General features: G+C 55.8%; 2 protein-coding genes and 1 long non-coding RNA gene across 3 annotated transcripts; 1 reads left to right on the forward strand and 2 right to left on the reverse strand.

The window, feature by feature from the left end:
• Positions 1–1440: 1440 nt before the first annotated feature.
• Positions 1441–4233, reverse strand: LOC147413191 (uncharacterized). The gene is made up of 2 exons (XR_015184069.1): positions 4152–4233; positions 1441–1827 (listed from the first exon to the last, which is right to left on the reverse strand). It is a non-coding gene; the product is annotated as an uncharacterized LOC147413191 (long non-coding RNA).
• A 1169-nt stretch (positions 4234–5402) lies between these two features.
• UBXN11 (UBX domain protein 11) lies at positions 5403–17213 on the forward strand. The gene is made up of 15 exons (XM_086479416.1): positions 5403–5425; positions 5704–6002; positions 6098–6176; positions 7441–7499; positions 7615–7718; positions 8503–8557; positions 9626–9702; positions 10196–10310; positions 11680–11900; positions 12242–12319; positions 13731–13851; positions 14958–15049; positions 15276–15343; positions 16095–16241; positions 17039–17213. Exons 1-15 carry the CDS (start codon positions 5403–5405, stop codon positions 17211–17213), a joined length of 1713 nt encoding a protein of 570 aa, XP_086335542.1.
• A 1639-nt stretch (positions 17214–18852) lies between these two features.
• SH3BGRL3 (SH3 domain binding glutamate rich protein like 3) lies at positions 18853–20726 on the reverse strand. Its single transcript, XM_086479900.1, has 3 exons — positions 20662–20726; positions 20144–20311; positions 18853–19787 (listed from the first exon to the last, which is right to left on the reverse strand). The coding sequence occupies exons 1-3, from the start codon at positions 20707–20709 to the stop codon at positions 19722–19724; spliced, it is 282 nt and encodes a 93-aa protein (XP_086336026.1). The 5' UTR covers positions 20710–20726; the 3' UTR covers positions 18853–19721.
• Positions 20727–21524: the final 798 nt, after the last annotated feature.

Below are 21524 nucleotides of genomic sequence, written 5' to 3' on the forward strand. Positions count from 1 at the left end.
TGCTTTGGTTAGTGTCCATGGTGCAGAGCTGCATCATGGCCCAGGTCACTCATCTTCGAGGTCTCCAGGACAGAGGTCTCCTCCACTTGGGTGAGGGCAGGAGCTCCCCGGGGACGTGACTCAAGAGCCAGAAGGTTCACGGGGTGAGAAATCCACACACGGAGACATCAAGCGCTTCTGTCCTCGCTGCTGGGAAGAGGAGACAGCTGCCGGCAAGGGCCTGGTTTGCTGAGCAGGTTGAGCCCCGTTTGGGGAAGAGTCACTGCATTCAGGCAGCGATCACTGATCAACCCCGCAGCAAAACCGGGCTGTTCTGGCGGTGACAGACAGTTCAGTGCCTCCCTGGGAGGTTTCCTCAGCAGACTCAGGCGCACCAAGGTCCTTACATCAGGCATCTCCAGCTGGCCCAGCGACCGCTCTGGCTTTCAGCAACAGCCACACTCAAATGACCATTTTAATGCTGAAACATGTCCCCGTTTGCCCCAAGACCTGTTTGGGCAGGATGACACGTAACCACACGACAGGAGAGCGGAGCGTGCGGCACAGGGATGCCCAGCGTTGACGTGCTCCTCTGCCAGGCCAGCGGGCAAGCAGACTCTCGCTGGCCCGAGCCCAAACCACTGCCTGCAGGCAACGGTGACAGGCAGGGCTGCTCAGCGCCAGGCCTGCAGAGCCAACAAGGCACACCGAGTGCCAGCATGAGCACCCCAACCCCATCCCATGGAGAAATACTGGTGGGAAAGTGGACGAGACCACCAGCGCGGTGAAGGCCCAGGAGACATGCAAGGCGGGGGGCATGCTGCCACCCTGTATAACCTTGAGCTGGGCCTGGGGCAGCGCTGAGGCGCCTGGAAGGACCTCGAAACACACAGAATTAGGCTTGTTCGATGGGTAGAAACGAAATCCCCCTCCCCTCGCGTAGCGCAGACCCCGCGACGAGACACCAGCCCCTCCCCACGGCCGCGCCTGACAGGAAGGGTCTCACCCCCTCACCCGCCTTTATATACCCCGCGCCAGGTGGGGATTGGCTAATGGGGAGGGGGGGGTGGGAGTTTGGCAGCGCCGGATTGGTGGAGAGCGTTAGCCCCTGCCGTGGGATTGGCCAGGAGTCACCGTGGGGGATGAGGGTGGTGCTGCGCGGGACCGCCCGGCCTGCGGGGGGCGCTGTGGCCGCGTTGGGCCCCGGCGCCGGCCCCGAGGCCCGGCCCCGGGCGTAGGCCCGGGGCCGGGCCTCGGGGCCGGCGCCGGGGCCACGAGGGAAGTCTCGGCCCCGCAGAGCCTCGGTGAAGCCAGGCCGTTACACCCCGATCTCACCCCTTCACCCGCAGGGTTCAGGCCTGGCTCTACCCAGCGCCGAGGGCTCAAGGTCCCGGGTTAAACCGTCCCTTGCCCCGTTACCGGCCCTTGCCCCCACCCCACAGCAGAGAAGAGCCAGAGGGCTCTACACCAACGTTTTATTTCTCAGACCCTCACCACAGGCCAAATCCGCTGGTTTCGAGGCCGGAGGGCGAGGGGAGCGAAGGGAGGCAGGGATGGGAGCGATGGCGGCGTGCTGGGTTGCTCCTCCATGCTGCGAGGGGCCAAGGAGCCGCTGCGGGGGGTGGCATCCTGGGGGTGTCTTCTTATAGAGGGAAGGCGGGGAGGGTGGGGGCCACGGTGGCTTCATCCCGGTCAGCGAAGCTGGAGGAAGAAAGCCACAGCCAGCCCCAAGGCGAGGGAGAGGAGGGGGGGGCTGCCGCAAGGGGGGCTCAGGCTGTTTATGATGTCGTGGGGAGTGGTGGAGGGGGTGGTCTTGACCACATCCAGCTTGTTCGCCTGGGCAAGGGGCTGGAAAAGAAAACGAGAGTCAGGCGTCGCTCCGAACCAAAGCAGAGGGCAGCGGGGGGTGGGACACCCCCCCCCCCCCCAAGAGCCCTCACCCGGCTGCGCTGGGGGCAGAAAGGAGCAGGGGGGCAGCCCAGTGCCCACGCTACCCCTTCCCAGGGGGGACACGCAGCTTCCTCGCCCCCAGTAGGTTCTCCTTCACACCACACATCGAAATCACTGTTGGCTTTGGGGTTTTCCCAACACAGGGAGCGAAACAAGCTCTTCCTCCCATCGTTGCCCTGGTTCTAGCCAGGGGTTTTTAGTAATTGGGGCGGGGGGAAGGAGAAGCCAGGGGGGTGGTCTTTGCCCCTCAGACTGCTGTGAGGAAGTGGCTGGGTACGTGGCAGCCGATGGGCCCCGCAGCAGAGGACATGAGGTGCAGGAGCAGAGCTGGGAAACACCCGTGCTGGAAGGGAGGCGGAGGAAGAACCCCCATCCCCCCAGGTTGTCGCAAGCAGGGACATTGCAGTGGGTGTGTGAAATGTAACTCAGCTGGGATGGCGATTTCAGGGCAGTTTCCTTCCGGCTCAACAGACCGGCACCTTCCAAATTAAGGTGTCGTTGTGAATATCCCCCCCCCCCCCGCCCTGGCTGTGCAGGATCACTCCCTCTGGGTTTTCGGTCCGTTCCTGGGACTCCCGGTGCAAGGGGCTGCACGTTACGCCTGCGAACGGGGACCACAGCGACAAGCGCTGCCCTGGGCTGCTGGAAAAGAGACTCCATTTCCCTCCCTAAACCAGCCCCCCTGCTCATTGGCACCGCTCCTCGGGTCCCTCCGGAGCCAGGAGGGGCCCCAAGGCCCAGCTCTGCCCCCTCGCAGGCACTCTGGCGCTATGAGGGTTTTTGGCTGGTTTGCCTGGCCACACAGCGGGACTCCCGAAAAGTAAATGCACCCTGTGGAGCCAGCAGCAGGGTGCAGCTGCGTGGGGTTTGTGAGCAAAATAAACACAGCCAAATCTGGCCCCGTTGCCAACGTGCTGTAGAAAAAGAAAAATCATCCCGAGAGCTGCTCCCAATCGCATCACCCTTCCCAAAAGCTCGTTCGTCCGTCCCATGCAACGGTCCCCACCCAGCGTTGGGGATCAAAGTATTTTACTTGTAGAATACTAGAATTAAGGGTGCAATTGCTTAAAATTAGGTTGAATTGAAACTGGGTTTGCTTTGCTTAGCGTGAGTGACTGGTGTGCTGAGGCCTTAGGCCGCAAACCATAACTGAACTTTGGCTGATTTTTTGCTTAGCCAAATGGAGAAGTACTGGGAGCCTTTCACAATGACATAAACGGGACCAAACCTATAATTCAAAGTAAAGATCTTCAAGAAAGAGAGAAACCGTTCCCTCTGAAGCCAACAGAAAGCAGATGAGATCCAGGTGCAGATAAGACAGGAGGATGGTGAAGCTACAGGGATAGAATTCGAAAGATGTTTTTCCAATCGTTGCAGAGGATGAGGGGTTATTAAACAAGCTAATTGGACACAAAGTCCGTGCATGTCGCCTGGACACCTTGTGTAATCGATTGTGAGGCCTTGAAAAGGCACAGGGAAACAACGGAGGGGTGTCCCTCTCCGGAGGCACCCAGCTCGACTCTGGGACAGAACCGAGGGTCCAAACTCTTCTTTACAGTCGGGGCCAAGGCTGGATCCAGCCACACCCAGACCCCTCTCCGAGAGGAAGTTTAGAAAGCCAGAGGGTCCGGTCTGAACCTCGTGACTCTGCAGAGGGTCTTCCCAGGCTCTTCTGTAACACCCAGGAGAGAGAGGTGACCTCCGCCAGCGCAGCACTCAAACCGAGCCCCCACACAGCCTCCCAGCAGAAGGAAAATAACCTCCAGTGGGGAGAGGCGAGAGGAAAGCACACAGCTGTGCGCCCACCTGGCACCCCCCGGCCCTGCCCGGCCTCCCCAGTGTCCCCGCAGCCATGCTCAGCATCCCCACACCAGGCATGGGCTGGGGCCAGCGTGCAAAGGAAAGGCTGCAAGATGGGGTGGAGAGCGAAGCGCGAAGGTTACGGATGCGAGTCATGCTCTTAAGTAAAAAAATACTTAAAAAAAAAAAGCAACGTATGGAAGTATCTGGACCGTACAGACCACAGCGGAAAGCTGCTAGTGAGACAGCCAGGGTTGGAGTCAAACAGAAAGCCAAACGCTCAGGTTTCCAGCTGAAGCTCAGCAGAAATTCTCCCACTGGTTGAAGCCTACAGCCCCCCACGGCTGCTGTCACACCCACGGGACAGAGAGAGCCGGAGCCCCCGGCCTTCGCGGGGCCCTGCGCCGTGGGGTTTCTCTTACCGCGCAGAGGATGAGGAGGGCGAGCAGGAGGAGCCGGTGGACGCGCTGGAGGGGCGGCATGGTCGGTGCTCGGCTCACGGTGTGCTGTGACGCTTCCTCATCTGCTCGCAGCGATTGCAGCCGGAGGCTTTAAGCCCAGCGGCGGTCCCGTCTCACCAATCACACCTTCCTTCCCTGCCTCAGCACCGTCGCCCCAAAGGGCCCTTTGAAGCCAGGGTGGTTTGGGGAAGTCGCATTCGCTGCTGCGAGGGAGAAGGTGCAAGACACAGCATAGGGGATCTCCGGGACGGGACGGGGGGGGTGGGGAACACCACCGTGCAGCCCTTCTCAGCCTGGCTTCTCCATCGCCCGGCACAAGAGCAGCTCCTGCTCCTCCTCTTCCTCAGCGTGGCTGCGCAGCCAGCTCCGAGCGGGACATCTTGGCCACCATCTCCAGCAAAGGCAGCGAGCCCCTCGCCCTGCCTTTTCCCACATCACAAAATACCGCCAGCAGCATGAAACCCCCCCCAGGCTCAGCTCTGCTTCTCCCCAGGGGTTCCGTGTCCTGTGCCCCACACCCCACGAAGGACTAATAGTGGTTATGGGTTAAACCCATCCCCCTCCCAGTTCATTGGGAGGGTTTGGGCAATGCTTCAACAAGGGCTCTGCCTTGGCACCATGTAACAAACCTCCTTCCCTGCAACTCGAGGCAGAAGCTGGGTCCAAGCTGTCCCTCTGAAATTCAGTTACACGCCTGGGGTAGCCTGACCCGGGTGATGGATCAGGGAAACGTTTCCTTCCAGCCCCCCCAGCATCCATCGCCTCACAGCAGATCTCTGAGCTCCCTCACCCCCTCAACTGCAGCAGCAGGAAACAAGGGGGATCTGGTTATTTTAAGACGGTTTGAAATAAGTAAAGCTACCGAAATGCACCGAGCGCATACACCTGTTGTCTGGTTTTGTGTTGGTGAAGCGCATGACAGCGCAGCGAGCCCTCCGCCAGCCTCCGCCCGGAGCTGGAGGCTCCTCTGCAGCAAAGCTTCACCAAATTTAGTTAATTTTTGCACTTCATGGAAATGTCAAAGTGAAAGTCTCTTGGAGACAGCCAACATCCCATAGAAGGTGCTAAAAATGGGCCCGTTCTGCTCCTAACTGGTGAGACTGAGCTCTCAGAGCGGCACGGCAGCGGTGGGAGGGATTGGGGGACGCGCAGGGAAGGTTCTCTGGATGGCAGCAAGTGCTGAGTGGAGTTCAGAGCATTAGCGAGGCAAAAATGAAGAGTGCAGTAGTGCCCGGGTGAGCGAATATGTTGCTAGAAAACAGAAACAAAAGCAGCAGCTAAGGAAACCAGGAGCAGCTGCATGGTGTGCGGTGCCTCGGGTCAGGCTGTGCCGCTGACCGCGTCCCCAGGCTGAAGCTAAGGGCGTGCGGGGGACGGCTGAGGCACCAGGTGCCGCCCAAGCACCCTGCAGGGAACGTTTGAGGCACCCTGAAGTGAAGGGAGATGGAGCAAGCACCACTTTGCGGGCAGAGCACGGCTAGGGAGCGGTTCGGCCTGGCTGGTTGCCTCGCAGAACGGAGCCCGCCGCCTGCCCGGGGCCTCCCTCCTCGGGTGACAAACGGAGGGGGCTTCCCCTGCCTTATCGCTCCTCCAGACCCCGCGGGTTCGGGGAGCAGCCGGCAGCGGAGGGCGGGAAGGCCTCGCCACGGGCCGGATCACCCACAGCTCGGGCCCAGGAGGCCTCGGGGCAGCCCGGCGGGGCCGCGCTGGGGCCCGGTGGCACCAGGAGAGCGGCAGGGACGGCGGTGGATCCCGGCAGGGCCCTCGCAGGGCCCCGGGCCCGGGTCCCCCTCCTGGCGCCCACCCGCCCTAGCCGGGATCCCCCCGCGGCCCCGGAGGGGGGGGGGGGGGGGGGGGTGGGGGTGGTGCATGCTGGGATGTGTAGTCCTCCTGCTCCACGTGACCAGGGCCGAGCCAATCGCAGCGGCCCCCCGTCGCCGTGGCAACCGCCTGTAAACAAGATGGCGGCGGCGCGCTGAGCGCGGGGTAAGTGCTGTGCCACTGAGGGGGGTTTGGGAGGCCCCCCCCACCGCCACCGTAAGGGTCCCCCAACACGCGGTTCTCCCGTCCCCAGCGTCGCCACCCACCTCGGGCTCCCCAGGGCCCACACCCACGGGCACCCCCAGGGGCTTCCCAGTTGCCCCCGTTGTTTTGAGCCCTTTTTTATCAGCGATCCCCAAAAAAGCCAATTGCTACCGGCCTTCTGGGGACCCACACGACGGTGACAGGCTGAGGAACAACACCAGCTCGAACAAACCTCCCTAAATTCCATATCTGCTGCCTCCTGGCCAGCATCCCAGATCCCAGGGCTAACGGTCAGCCACATCTCGCCCAGGTTGGTGTCACGCTTGTGTTTCCCCAGTGTCAAGCAGGGAAGAGCTGCTGCAATGCAGCTGCGGTGGCATCGTACATATCACCCCCTCTTATTTTTACTAAAAGGGCAGAGCTGTCCAAGTTCATGGCCTCCGCTGGTAAGGCTTTTCTTACCATCCTACATGTTTTTGCAATGATTGTAGCTCTTTCTCTCCTACATATATCCAAAATCAGATAAGTAACAACAGGTTTCCACATCCTCAGCAAGCCCTAGAGCACATTAGAACCTCATCTCTTTTTTTACAGTTCCATTTTAGGTCACATTCTTCCTACTAGATCTTCGAGCAAAAACTCCCTTTCCACTCCCAGTGAAGGTGGCTGCTTCTGTTAATCCCGGAGTGTTGTGCTTTTTGTTAAAATAGCTCCATGTGACCACTTTCTGCCTCGCTGTGCAGCGCAGGATGCTCTGTACGAGTATCACAGTCTCTTTCTGCTAGCCCCATGCTGGGATTGTACCTTCCCTCGGGTCCCTGCTTATAACGAGAGCCCACACACGCTCGGTAGCCTGAGAGTGCTTATGGGAGTGAATGGACTGGGCCACCCTGTTTCCTCCTGCCCTCTCTTTCCCTCAGCATAACCCCAGTATTTCTTTACCTGCTTTTGGAGAAGTTGCATCCAAACCGCTGACCTGTTTTCTTTCTTTCATGTTCTTCGTGCCTCTTCTCAGAAGATGTCACAGCCTGTCTCCTAGGACAAAGAATCCCGTACAAGGCAGCCTCCCCCTGCTCAAGGGGAACAACACTGAAAAAGAACATGCAGGGTAAAGTCCCTCAATGATTAGGGGATTCTGGGCCATCTCAGTTCCTCAGTGACAGTCTGGTGGACTCAATACCCCAGGCCAGGGCTAATTCCTACGGTTCCCCTCTCGCGTACACAGCGTGCTGTCGGTGACGGAACCATCTCCCTACGAGCCAAGAGCCAAGGGATTTCTACCCGGTACCCCCAGAAGGGTCCTACCTGCTGTGGCAGAACAGGAATTCTTGTGTGGGGTCCCCTACGGCACAGATGACACCGATCAACGTTTTAGAGAGGTAACACGTATCTGTGCTTTCAGGTGCAGCTCGCACTGACACGGAGCTCGTGTCTTCCCTGCTGCAAAAAATCACTCTGTTGGAACAAAAAATAGAGAAACAGGCACAAGAAATCCAACTGAAGGTAAAATCCCGCCCCTTACTGAACCTGTTCTGTGCCCTGCTTTGGCGGTTGAAGCCACAGTAGCATTACACCCGCTCAGCCCTAGTTTGGGCTAAAACAAGTTAATCTGAGGCCTGCTCTGTTGATTACACAAACAAGCCTTTGCAAAGCAACAGAGCAATTGTGTCAGTCCTTTGGGTGGGAGAGTGGGCAGTCCCTGCTGTGACTTCTTAAAGACTCCCAGCACTCTTTCACTGATACCATTAGCTGCTTGGCTTCAAACCTTGGTTTGGGTTTTTTTTTTTTTTCCTTCCTTTTGCTTTCTACAACAACAGCTGCTCGTACCGCAGAGCCACCCCGGAGCAGACCTCTTTGTGTTGCTGCAGCTTAGAATAAATAATGTTTTTGTCTTTATAAAGAGGCAGCTGCAGAGGTGCTGGTTTCGGTTCTAGATCAGCCGCTTACTGCATGTCGGAGCACGAGCTGTGCCCGAGCAGGAAGCACAGGGGTGGGAGTCTGTGTGTTTGCCTACAGCTCTCACGCAGATGGAGCAGGGGGGAGATAGGTCAGTGTGTCCCTTACCTATTCTTGGAGCAGTGCATTTATATCCCGCCCCTCTTTTGAGTCTAATTAAGGTATTTGTGAGGTGACACAGCCTTTCTGAGCCTTATTTTGCCTGTCTCTGAGTGGGGCGAGAGTACGTGCACCACTGACTCGCCTGGCCAGGGCTAATTGTGCGAGCTGTGCCCCAAGGCGCTGAAGGCCAAGGAACAAAACAAAGTCATTATTTGTTCTGCTCCTGAAGGACAGGAGGATTGCTGACCTCGAAGAGACGATGAAGACTCTTCAGAAACGAGAAGGTAAAAATTATTCTACTCTTGGCACCTTGCTCCGACCCGCGGGAGAGCTCCGGAGCTCCTGGTGCTGCCACAGAGCAGGCTTGGAGGCCTCCTCTCTGAGCCACCTTTGCCTTAAAAGCCCAAGAGCCTCTTTGGTGAGCGGTATCAGTTACACACACCTGGTACCGTTTGCCAAAGCAGATCCGCACTTTATACTCGCATCTGTTACTCAGCTTTTCTGGTGCAGCGCAAAACATTATTTCCTGACCTATTTTCTACGGGTTACTAAGTTCCCACGAGCACAGGCCAACCACACAGATACCTGAGGATGATCAGAAAAAAAAAAAAAAATTAACAGTAAATACTGCAGAGTTCAAACAGGCTGGAAAACCAGAGCTACTCACAGCTAAGTGAACCCAAAAATCTACATGGAGTCTCAAACAGTATTACAGGTCCAGGCTCACTTGTCCTGTAAGGCAGCCTAACTCTAAATTGAACCCAGCTTTGAGTGAGTCACTGAAGGTCTTTTCCCCCTTGTTCAGCTCCTTGGCATCCCGCAGCTCTCCAGCTGAGCCCAGACACGTTTCCTATAATGGCTGGACTACCTTGTTAGTACAAAGCTGCGGCAAGTTCTCCATTTCCTGAGCAGAGAACAAGAACATGCCGGTCAAACCACAAACATGTGTTTTGTACCTCATCATGCATTGTTTTAGCCATTCAGCCTAGGTTTATAGATCCAGCTTTAGTGGGCACCTGCTCATTTTTCTGAATAGTCCCTTAAGACTGAGTCAGCCAAGCAATTCTCATCGTGTAATTGCAAACAGCACCGCTCACATCAGCTTCCCACAGCATAAAACTGCACCAGTGTCGTCCACAACTCTCTTCCAATCTGTCAGCATCTTTATCAAACTGCTGCAGGTTGAATTGTCGGGGAGCAGCGTGCAGAGCTCATGTTCAGCTCGTGTCGTACGGGCTCAGTTTCACCCACGGTACAGGCAGGTACTGCTGGGGCACCTGCGCCGTGTGACATGGGTTATCTATAGCTCTTCTTCAAGGCTGGCCATAGAAACCCCAAATCTTCCCTTTCAGATGCTCCTGATTCCTCCACAGCAGAGGAACTGGAAATTAGGTGCCTTCAGCTGCAGACCCAGGTCTGGGAGATGGAGGTGAGACACCCGCTTCACTTGCCCTTTGCTGCACCTTTGCTTTGAGACCGTTGCAGTCCCAGGCTGCTTGGTCTTTTTCAAGCTGCCACTTTGATCACAATTCTTCACCTCACTCCTCTGAAAAGAAAGAACAGGTTGGATGTGAGCTACGGGGCAGCAGGAGGTTTTTTTTGATACACAAACATTTGCACCTCCTGCAAGCTGTTTCGTTTTGATGTCTAGGACTGCAGAAATATTCTTTGCAGCTACTGCAGTTTTGGGGGATTCCTGTGTCACTACAGATACTTTAATTCTCCATTTTTGTTAGTAGAGCTGTTGCTACTAACCTGCCAGTGAGTTTGTCTGTCTGCCAGGGCCAGAGAGCCCCAAGACAAACCTCCTCTTTCACCTCCCCTTCAGGCTTCTCACAGTCACAGTTGACCACACTCAGGCTTCCATTTCTACTTTTCTGAAGCGCTGGTCTACAACACTGCCTTGTAATTTCTTCTTACAGCGGTTTCTAAATGACTATGGGCTGATTTGGGTTGGAGAGAGACATGAACAGCTGGAAGATTTCGAATCGCTCAAGGATGAAGAAGAGCTGCCAGCAAGGAGCCTCTGGAAGCCAGGTAGAGCACCAGCACTCATTGCTGAAGCAGCTGTCCTAGCTCCTGCTGCATGCGTAGAGAAGGGGTGACGCTCCCCAGAGTTAAGCATCGAAGATCCAGAATTTGGGTCTTCAGAATTTGTGATCCTGTGCTGGGATCTTCACATCAGTCCATCTCAGGGACAGAGACATGGAGCAATTTAACAGGAGCTGAGCCAGGCAGAATATTGGTATTTTATGTACCTGTATTTTTTTAGCCCCATCTAGGGAAGAAGAACCTGATGGGTCAGCCATTTAGAAGGACACTCTCACAGCAGCTGCTTCCTGAGGAGTTCACATTCCCTAAACGCTTAAAGCTTGATTGCTCTAGTAACCTTGACGTAAAACGAGTGGAAAACGGAATCAGATGCTTTGTTTATATAGTAGCTGTAGTAACTTACCCGTATTGTCTGGCTCCACCAGAGAGTATTGTTTGCCTTTCCTCCCAACCGCCACGTGAGGGGTTTAATTGAGACCTGATTGTGCTGTACAGAGTCCAAGCATATTTGGCAATGGCTTCTTAGGAAGTGGTAATGGAGGGGAAAAAAAAAAGAATAACACTTGGGCTGCACAGCCTATGCTGCTTCCTAACCACCATGCAAATATCAGCTAACTAATCCTTCCCTCCCTGAGATGCAGAGGGGAGAAGCAGTAGAAATAATTTTCATTGTTTTCAGCTCGCTTACCCTTTTTAAGGGTGATGTCCCCCTTATTAATTCATTAAAAAAGCAGAACAGAAAATACCAAATGCTTCACCTCTGCCTGCATCTCTTCTTTCATTTCCTCTTCTGATTTAATTTTTGTGTCCCATCACAACTCTAGCACTGCCTCACCCTGCCGCCCTCCTCAAGCACCCAGAGAAGCATCCCCAGCACTGTCCCAGCTGGTGGCAGGGAGCAGGCAGCCAGCTGTGTTTACACTGGTGTTTCTTCAGCCAGCCTGCCCTGATCCAGTCACCCAATCTAGTTAATCCAACTGGTTAAATTCCTCACTCTGGGTGTTTTACAGCCCCACATTAAGGGACAACACACCGCTTCGGAAAGTACAACCAAAGACAAGTTGCTGAGCGTGGTCTCTGCAGAGCTGGCGAGTGTTAGCCGGTGCCGAGAGGGCTGTTTCCCTGCTGCCCTGCCCTTGTGGTTTTGCACACGCCCATGTCAACCTGGCAGCGCTGCACCACGGCAGCCGTGGCGCCCCGCGCTTTGCTGAAGTGCGAAAGGCAAAGCACGGAGAGGCAGCACAGACGGCCCCAAAACGTCAGGGCTCGAACGCACCTCAAATTCACACAGAGGTGAAAGCTGCTCAGCTGGCATCCCCTTCCCCCCCCCGTCACTCTGATCCCTCTGCCACAGGTGAAGCCGTTGTTTCCAAACACCGGATTGATTTTGATTTAATCTTGGAAAACGTGAAGGATTTGAATGTGCTGGCTGGAGAGGGCGGTTCTCAAATCGAGCACACGCCTGGGGGTGCTCGGCTGAGACAGCCAGAACCCCTCCTTCTGATGCTGTATCAAAACGGGATCGTCACGGGGTTCAACGGACCCTTTCGGCCCTACGAGGACCCGTCCACACAGGTATGGAAAGGTCTGGAGAGGAACTGGACTTAGAGCCATCCTGCTCTCATTCCCTAAGCCTCAGGAAAGGCCATGTGTAGGAATAGAGCTTGGGAGCTCTTCCCAGTCCCAAAAAGGAGCATCTACCGAGACCTCCAGCTTCCTACCTGCATCCCTGTGGTGCCTTTAAAGACAAGCATGTCTTTGTGTAGTAATTCTTAGAGATGAAGAATCTGGGTGTTTTATGCAGCCTTTTCTGCACGACAATACCACCACAAATAGGAGCAGCCCAGCAGGAAAGTATCAGTCACGAGATAAATAGAAAGTCTGAGGTATGACCACGAGGTCTCCTTTCGTTTCAGCAATTCCTGCAGGATATTATGGATGGCTATTTCCCTTCAGAGCTGCAGATGCGCTACCCAGACGGCATCCCTTTGCAGGTAAGCAGTGCAAAACCCTATTCACCAGGTTTTTGGAAGAAATTGCTCTCTTGCGTCCCAAGAAAATTGTTCAGGTTTCTTTCACCAACCTGCCAGATGCTCCCCACAGCAAAAGATGTTTGAGGTCTCTGAACACAGCCAACAGGCAGGTTACTGCTGTGCACGTGTCGGGGACAGGGTGGCTGGGAGCACACCTGCTGGAGCCGTTACAGGAGGCGAGCGAGCATTTCGGCATCAGGACCGATGGTTTCTCTGCCTCGGTGAATCTTGGCTTGGAACAAGACTTCCGAGAGCATAGCAGGCTTTGTAGAAGAGAAGGAGTACATGCAGCATCTGAAGAGCTGCATAACAAAAAGGAGGAAAAAAAAAAGTTCTCAACTCCCCTGGAAAAGCTTTTAAAACCAGATTGAACAAGTATCGCTCAAGGAGGACGTTGGGAGAGTTTATTTAGCCACAATTTGAATGGATTTGGCCACCTGAGGTTCTTTTAGGCCCCACTTTTTAGTTTCTTAGAAATGGCAAAAAGCCAAGCCCACATTTTCAGGCAGAGGGGCCTCAGAGGACTCTAATCTAGGTCTTCAAGTGCATCCCAAACGTAAGCAGGCAAACCAGAGGGGCGCACCTACCCTCTGCCACGAAGAAAGCAGGGCACAACTGCACAGGCAAGTATGAGGTCAGGACAGCCAGAGCGAGCTGGTAGGTGCGGTAGTCAGAAAGCCAGTTAGGAGGAGGAGGGTTGTGCAAGGGTCTTGGGGCTGTGGCTCCCTGTAGTCGATGCCTAGCTGGCCGTGTCTGGAAGCCACAGGACAGTAATCCGGGGAAAATACAGACACAGAGCTCATCCACCTGTGATATGGACAGCCAGCATAAGGGGAACAGAAGTGGAACCCAGACAGAAAGACTGCCCCTCTTTGTACAGCTTTCCCCACTCCTGGGGGCCTCGGGGTAGCACTCTGCCTTCCCGGGTTTGTTAAAGCCACCTGACGGTCCCCACTGCAGCTTCTTTCTGCCGGCGAGTCTGGCAGCGATTCCCTCTCCACCCCCAACCTGCTGCTTTCACCTCACTTTCCACCCAGAGAGCGTGGAAGCAGGCACAGAGGAAAAGTCAGATCCAAGCACATTTCTTACAGCTCGTGGAAAGGAGCAGCTGCCTGGTGCCTGCTGAGATGGATGAGCGAGACATCCCGGGGACTTGAGGGATCCGCCAGGATTTGCTTTGTCGGAAAGCCTATAGGAGCTGAAAATGCATTTCCTTGAGTTTGGACAGCTAGAGTAGCTTCCGAGGAAGCAGCTCTCCTGGGGTTTACAGCTCCTGGTTGTCAATGCCGTGGTTTGTCGTGCTCTGGTGCAGTGAGAACAAGCTTGTGCGAGAGTCAGATTTTTCTTACGGCAGTCGGCCTTAATTCAACAGGTCACCGACAGAAGGGACATGGTATTTCGGGAGAGAGACCTTCCAGGGAGTTTTCCTGGCCATGGCCAAGTGGTTGGCCACTCAAAATCAAGTGAGGTGCAGGAAACCACCGAGATCCCAGGTAATCAAAACCTTACCAGGGCAGTCCAGTTGGCAGGAGGGGGATGTGTAGTGTCTCAGGGAGGAAGACAACACTTCTGGGTCAGAGCCCTGCGCTTGTAGCCCCAGTGTTGCTTCAGGAGCTGGGAGCCAGGCAGCACACATGGCGTCCTCTCATCATTAAATCCTCCTAAAGAATGAGATGTGACAAGTAATAAAAGACCAGAAGATCAGCAGGTTTCCAAAAACACCTGCCCTGCGCCTTCCTGAAGGGCCAAGCTCCTTCTAGCTTCACCTTTATCAGCACCAAAGGATGCTGAGGGAACCCCTGCAGAGCTGGGGAGGGGTAGCTTGCAAACAACCTTTGGTTCTCCTACAAGCTTATTCTGCGAAGGCAGACATCTTCAAGCCACACTGATCTTAACTGTACCAAATACGGGATGATTCCTCTTCAGACTGCCATAAGAGAATACGGGACATCAGGTGAGGCCACAGATTGACCATTTTGCTTCTAGACTCTAGCAGTCTGTGTGAGCAATAGCTGTCAGGCTTGGAAAATCAAATGCAGTCAGTCGTATAGACAGGAAACAGTGGGTTTGTACATGCATAACTAAACCCCAACACGTGCATTTTCCATCTTCCTATTTATATAAAACTGTACTACTTGCTCGCTCACCTTTAGCTGTGCTAAAGGTTTCCTTTATCCAGGTAGTAAAAAAACCCCAAATCATAGCCCAGTGTCCCCACAGAAAAAGGAATGGACACCTGCAAATACACCTTTCACAAGATGAAAAAACCTCCAAGCCTGTAAAAACGGTGGTAGTTTCAGCTTTTGCTGTTCACAGCAGGGCTAACCAGGTTTCTGCCTGTTGCACGTCCCAGCTGTGCACTGAACAGGCCGCGCAGCTGCTCGCTGTTGATGTTGACAATCAAACATTTAGTGGGCCAGAAAGTGGGACAAGCTTTGACGGGGGAGACCGAGTGCCAGTCTCAGCCTAGCTAGGGGAGGTTAGAGCTCTCCCTGTCGGCTGTTGCGCTCTCTCATTTCACCAAATCAGCCTGTTCTGAGGGAAAAATCGTTTGCCAAAAAAGGTCACAGGCGGACACATCTCCCCTTGGCTCCGGCAGGTCCCAAACTCTCCTTGGAGCAGCTTCTCAACAAGCCTTCCAAGCCCTCGAAACGCAGAGAAGTGATCGGTGTCCGAGATTCAGCGCAGCAGGTATGAGCAGACCCCCCAAACCCCCACAGGAGGAGGCCAGCAGCAATCCCCTGGGCTCGGCGCCCTGCACAGTACCAGCAGCACCTCCTCGGGCCTCTCTCAGCTCCGCATAACCTCCTCCTCCCTGAGAGGCTCCACCAAAGCACACGTGGCACTTTGGCACCTGCCCCTGGGTTGCTCTCTGTGCAGAGCAGGCAGTGGTGACGCTCACCTGGTTTGGTTTCAGGGCTCTGGTGGGCTGTGGAGCAGCAAAGAGATCCTGGTGGAGACACCCAGGCTGTCTGCCCTGGAGAGGTACAGGCACGGCCCCTCCATTCCCACCCTGTCAGGCTCTCCTCTTCCTCCTGTTTCATCACTGAGGGTTTATTTCAGGGGTTTCAGTTGAGGAAGTAAATGGACATGCCCCTTTTATACCTTAGAAATCATCAGAAAAAAGGCCAAGTTTGGTCTTTTGGGAAGACCACTGAATTGTTCACGGTGGACCTGCCATCTTTTACATCTCTAACAAAAACACCTGTTTGAAATATTACTTACTTATTGCTGAGAAATACTTTTCCCGACAGCAAACCAAGGCCTAAGGGTTGGAAACCATCTAAAAAGCTGTTTGTGGTCATGTTAAATGGGAGAATTCCTCCAGGAAAATGGTGCCCGAGTGGGAGGCCACACTAACAACACTTTGCCACTCAGTCTTCTGGCAAGACAAGACTCAAATAGCTAATGAAAAAAAACCCCAAGCAGATTATTTTTAATCAAAAAAGTAGGGCAAAGCACTTACCAGACAGCCCTGATCTAAAATGAAAAAGAAGGTCAGCAACCCTCTTTCCAAGGCACCTTTAAGCAGGCAAAGCAAAGCAGCAGTTTGGTCTGTGGGTCGGTCCGCTCGCCCGCAGTCACACGGGCCCTTGTTCATCTCAAGGACGTTCCCAGACATGAAATGCCTCTTCCCCCGTTGGGATCACCCTGGCAGCCCAGGGGCTCTGCCCATCGAGCAGAGCTCCCAGGAGAGCCCTCACTCCTCAGCTGATGAGGTTTTTCTAACCTCCAGGGTGAAAACGGCTGAAGAGGCTCAAGCTTCTGCCCCCAATCTCTGCACCCTCCGTGTCAAATCGGAGAGCGGGGAGCAGACGTACATCGTGAAGATGCTGTTCACAGAGACCATAGGGGACCTGCGCCGACACCTCGCCCACATCAGGTAGGAGGCCTAGAGCTCCCTCCCCACCCGGCCCCGGCGCTGTGCTTCAAACAGATCAGGGGCTGAGGGTGACACTCCCAGCCCCAGGAGCTGCTGGGCACCCTCTGCTGCTTTGGCTCTGCCACCGGAGATGCTCTCTGGGCAGCGCCACCAGGGTCACGCTTAGCTCGGAGCATTTCACACCCACCTTTGCCAAAGAGCTGACGCAGCAGCAGAGAGAAACCTCTTTTATCCTCTCAAAATTGCCACGTCCCAGGCCCATCACTGCCTCTGCCTCCTCCCAGCAGCACTCCCCTGGCTATTGCTACTGTTCCCAAGGCGTCGATGCAGCCTGGAAGCTGAGCTGCAGCCTTCAGCGTGGCTGATGGATCCGTGGCTGGACAAACACCGCCCTTCGCTCAGCCAGCTCTACAGCCCAATGCATTTAGTGCTGCCCGAGGGCTCACGCATCCCTTTGGGGACAGTTCCAGCTGGCTGAGGGGACCCCTTTGCTGTCCCCTCTTCCCACTCCTGTTGCAGGCCATAGCCCTGGCATCGGTCTGAGCCCAGGGTGAGCTCAGTGCTGTTGGGACGCAGGAGCCTCCTTCCCCACTGTGCAGCTGTGCAGGCTGGAATGGCCGCTCCGTGCCTGGCTGTTTGCAGTTTGGGCAAGAAGCCCTTTTTTTTCTGCTTGGCCTGTGCTTGTGAAACAGTCTCCCCCCTCTGGTCTTACATAACCACAGCTGGATCAGCCACAGCATCTCAGCAAAACCTTGGGGGATCCTGTGCGTAGGAAAGATTGTGCTGTTCTTTCCTAGGGGTGGAGACTCCGACTCGTATGAGATCATCAGTACCTTTCCCCAGAGGGTGTACGTGGACAACTCCAGGAGCCTGCAGGAGTGTGGCCTGATCCCCAGCGCCTCCTTGCTGCTGCGGAGAAGGGACCCCTCCAACAAGAGGGGACAGGGCTGCAAACAGCTTAACAGCTCCTAGCAAGAGCTGCTCGCCCCAAGCTCTGCGAGGAGGAGCTGCCTTGCACCGTTAGCTGTGTTACAGCCTCCCCGGGCTGCAGAGAGAGGAGAGGGGAGGGGTGTCTTTCCAGATTTAGTTTCATTGCACCATTGTACCTGGGACAGGGAGAAGAGCTCGGAGGCAGAGGTTTGGCCTCTCCCTTTGGCAGCGGGTGCCAGACCCAAGTCCTGCTGCCTCGTGGGTCCTGCTTTTCCCCCCAAGACGGGTGGGCTCCTAACACAGGAGCATTTCTGTCCACTCAAACCCGAGGCCTGGTTTTTCATCTCTGCTGAAGGTTACGCAGGCTGATCCCTGCCCAGGGAAGGCCGCCAGCTTTACCCTGGTCCTGGGCAGCTGCTTAGCTGGGCTCAGGGATTCTCTAAAGCAGCCGGACAGACAAACAGCCAGGCTCAATTTGCTTTCCACGCACAGCACTCCCCAGAGATTTCAACTGCATTTACACCATGAGAGAAACAGGCTCGGTTATACGGTCCCCGGCGAAGTTAAACCAAAAGGCCTTGAGCCATTGCAACACTGGGACTGAGCCAGACCCATCTCAGCCAGGAGATCCTGCTACTGGGTTTCCTGTACGTGAACAACTCCTTCCCTTGGACAGCCCCCAGCTCCAGCGGGGCCCAGGCTCGCAGCCACACCGCCTGCATGGCCCTGAGCTGCCAGCCCTGCTCCCTCCTGCTGCAGCCAGGAGCTGGATGCTGCAACAGGACACCATGTCATTGGAGAAGAGCATAATCCCTTCGCTGCTTCTCTGCTGAAGCCTGAGTAAAGCATCTTCCTCCCTCTCCCACGGGCTGGGGCTGCGCTTTGCTGGCCCCTTTCCCCAGCACATTCCTCCCATTTCAGCTGTGACATGCTCCCACTTGACAACACTCCCACTTGCGCGAGGCAGCACCTTCTGGCAGGTTCCCTTTTAGCAGGGGCCCTGCACACGCTGCCACCCAGCCTTCATTAAAAGCTCCAAATAAAACCATTTACTTAAGTTGCAGTTTCCACTTCCATTAAGATTTCCACAGCAGCTGTGCTGTGGAAGGGGGCAGGATGCCCAGAGCTCCTCCTGGACCCCTCCGACCAGAGCTGGACCCTGCACAACTCAGAGAGGAAGCACCACTCATGCAAACCAGCCGCTTCCACAGGCTCCCTGTGACCAGTGACTCAATCCCCACAGCTCTGAGTTAGTTTCCTCCTTTTCCCACCTACAGCAGATACAGGAGAGTAGAGGGGACCCTCCTATAGGGCAGCCTTTCCCACTGCCCCTCTATATCCTGATCTGTGACCGACCAGGGAATCTTTGTGCCAGGGGTTTGGTTTTCGCTCACGTGTCTGGCCGAAGCTGTCCCTCCCCCGGGCCGCTGTTCTTACCACGCAGAGGAGAGGAATGCTTGAGTGAGGTACCTGCGCTGTAGGATATTCAGACAAGTCCTGCGAGCCTTTGATTAGCAGCAGCAATCTAAGGTGTTAAGAACTTTGTGTCAGGCTGCAGCAGCAAGTACAACTGACTCTGCTCCTCTGAGCTGGAAATGACTCAGAATCGTTACGCAGGGTGACGTTTAACCTGCAGTCAAAATAAAACCAAATTTAAAAGAAACCCACGAGTACCGAGGTGAAAGGTACAGTAACATTTAATAGCATCTCGGAAGACAACACTGGTTATAAACTTGCTTTTTGGCAGGAAAACAAAATGCACTTGGTCCAGGTTGCAAAAAAGCCAACTCAGAGAGGAAAGATAAGACAGCTGGAGCATCAGCTGTTCTGGAGCAGCCCTGAGCCATTAATGCTCACGAGGGAGCCCTGTCACAGAGGGCAGAAGGAGCAGTGTGGGTCCCACTTTTCGGCTCATCCATCCCCCCAGGCAGCCTGCCGAGTGACATCAGCCTTCGCTCCCAGCCCCGGCCTTCTCTGCGGTGGGTGGTCAGACCCCAGCCCTGTGCAGTATTTTTGCATTAAATTAAAACAAATAAAAAAATTCGACTTAGTTGCCATAATCTCTGCAGTTGAGATGAAAAAAAAAGAAGAAAAAAAAAAAAAAAAGAAGGAAGTGAGGCAGCAGGATTTACAATTTTAACAGCAACTGGGAGAAGTGGGAAGTAACATGCAACCCTAAGCCCTTCCCTCCTGAAGCAGAAGCTCTCCCTACAGAGGAGAGGGCTGACGGACGGCTGCACTTCGCACAGCCCCAGAGGCTTTGCTGTTTACAGAGGCACTGGAAGCTGCGGTGTGAGCCAGGCCCAGCTTTGTTCAAAGGCCATGCGCAGCGAGCATCAGACTTTCTTTGGATCCCTCTGAGATGATACCGGGGTTAGGCAGGAGGGAATCGTAAGCAGCTGCAATGAGTAGTTTTGGTCATGGGTTTCCCTGCGCTGGGATACAGGTCGCGGTGCCAGGACAGCGCTGACAACCTGGAAGTGAAGGTGGTTGGAGATGAGGGTGCTCAGGAATGCAGATAGAGTCCAGGATGGGAGGGGAGCCCGGGGCTCAGGCCAGCTTCAGGAACTCCTGCAGGGTGTTTTGCTCCACAGCTTCCACAAAGAGCTCGTAATCCTGCAGGGAAAAGCCACACGGTCGCTCACAAGGCAAGAGTGAGCCGCACGCTCCCACTGGTCGGGTGGCACAGGGTCCCCTGAGCATGCAGCACGAACCGGCTCACAGCACAGGTGCCAGTCAGTCGTGCGGAGGATGACAGGGTGAAGTGGGGACAGTCCCCCTGCCTGGGTCCCATTTTTCACAAGCCACCATGCTCCAAATAACCATTAACCCCAGCAGTGTTTTGTCTGGGCATGAGAAATGCCTTTTGAAAGGGATCTTGACATCATCTGTAGCAAACCCAAGGGGAGGGGATCATTGTCCACCACCCAACCTCCACGGCGGTTATCCCCCGTGCAGAGCACAACCCTTACCCCACAGTAGTGGTCTCCGTTGACAATCTGGGGTGGGATGGCTTTGGGGTTGCCCGCCTTCGCCCTCATCTCCTCCCGGAGAGCGTTGTCCTGGGAGATATCCACCAGCTCGTACTTGATGTTTTTCCCATCGAGGATTCTGGTTACTTCGCTCTGTTGGGATTTGATCTGGAACCCGGGTGGGAAAGGCAGGTTATGGGGAGCTGGAGAGGAGCCCAAAGGGCGGGCACGCACCCCGACGTGCCAGCCACGCACAGCACAGCACCCACGGGCCGCGATCCGGACCCCACGTAACCCCGGGGCTCTGCCCTGCGTGGAGCGGGGGGACACCCAGGGCGGCGGGATGGCTTCGTGGGAAGAAGGGGACGGGGAAGCATGAGCAAGGGACACCTGGGATGCCGCGGGGGGGGGGGGGGGGGGGCGGGGGGCTCCGCAGCTCCCCGGGGGAAGAGTCGCCCACCGCCGGGAAGAGGCACCCCCGGTGCCCGCCGCCCTGCGCCACCGCCGCCGCCGCTCACCTCCCGGGAGCCGGTGACCGAGGTGCTGTAGACCTTGAGGGTGCTCATGCTGCGATCGCGGCCGCTCCCAGCGCTCAGCCCGGCGGAGGGAGAGGCTCGGAGGGAGGGAACGGGCGGCCCCGCCACCGCCCGGCATGTGACTGCGGGGACCAATGGGGGCGGCGGGCCCGGGCATGCGGCGTCGGCGGGGCCCGGCCCCGGCCACCGGCCACCCCCCCCCCCACACCGGGGCAGCCCCCGGAGGGGTTGCTTGGCACGGGTAGAGCAGAGCAGCTTTATTTTAGACTCAAAATACTCGGTACAAACCAGCGGGTGAGACAAAGGCCGGTACAAATACACGGGATGGGGGACCCGCTGTACAAGGGGATGGGACGAGGGGGGGGACGGGACGACAGGGGGGTCCTGCCTGGGGTGCTCTGTAAAGAAAGGCCCGAGGTTTCCCCCGCATGGAGAGCGGCAGGCACCAAGGCAGACGGGATCACCATCTTAGCCAGTCATCCTCTTGCAGGAGGATGAGGAGGGGATGTTTCCCCCCCCTGCAACCGGGGCAGCCAGGCGTGAGGCTCCCAAGCATCAACTGAGATGGTTTTGGCCACGATCTCGCTTCTGCAGGGGTAGGGGACGAACGTGCCCCTGCACAGCACTTAGGAACCTGATTTTGCACCCCCCCAGAGAACGCAGGGCAAGGGGATGGTGCTAAACAGCAGCCTGCTAACCTGCAGGAGAGAGCAGCTTCCACAGCTGGTGCTGCACCCCAGGGCCTAGAGAGCTCCCAGCAGTCGGGACAAACGGCTTCAAGAAATAGCCTTGGCCCAGATTTAGCTCAGTACATCAGCAGCCTGGGAACAGAAACAGCCAGAAAC

This window comes from Leptosomus discolor, chromosome Z, assembly GCF_034619465.1.
Source record: "Leptosomus discolor isolate bLepDis1 chromosome Z, bLepDis1.hap2, whole genome shotgun sequence".
NCBI classification, from domain to species: domain Eukaryota; kingdom Metazoa; phylum Chordata; class Aves; order Leptosomiformes; family Leptosomidae; genus Leptosomus; species Leptosomus discolor.

Bases quoted from the DNA above. Each gene is read 5' to 3' on its own strand.
- UBXN11 (XM_086479416.1), top strand. From the start codon at position 5,403: ATGAAGAGTGCAGTAGTGCCCGG. The intron at 6,003-6,097 runs GCCGGGATCCCC...CCACGTGACCAG, and splicing joins CCTGGCGCCCACCCGCCCTA to GGCCGAGCCAATCGCAGCGG. The intron at 11,901-12,241 runs GTATGGAAAGGT...CTTTCGTTTCAG, and splicing joins ACGAGGACCCGTCCACACAG to CAATTCCTGCAGGATATTAT.
- SH3BGRL3 (XM_086479900.1), bottom strand. From the start codon at position 20,709: ATGAGCACCCTCAAGGTCTACAGCACCTCGGTCACCGGCTCCCGGGAG. The intron at 20,312-20,661 runs GTGAGCGGCGGC...CCCGGGTTCCAG, and splicing joins CGGTCACCGGCTCCCGGGAG to ATCAAATCCCAACAGAGCGA. The intron at 19,788-20,143 runs GTAAGGGTTGTG...TTTTCCCTGCAG, and splicing joins ACGGAGACCACTACTGTGGG to GATTACGAGCTCTTTGTGGA.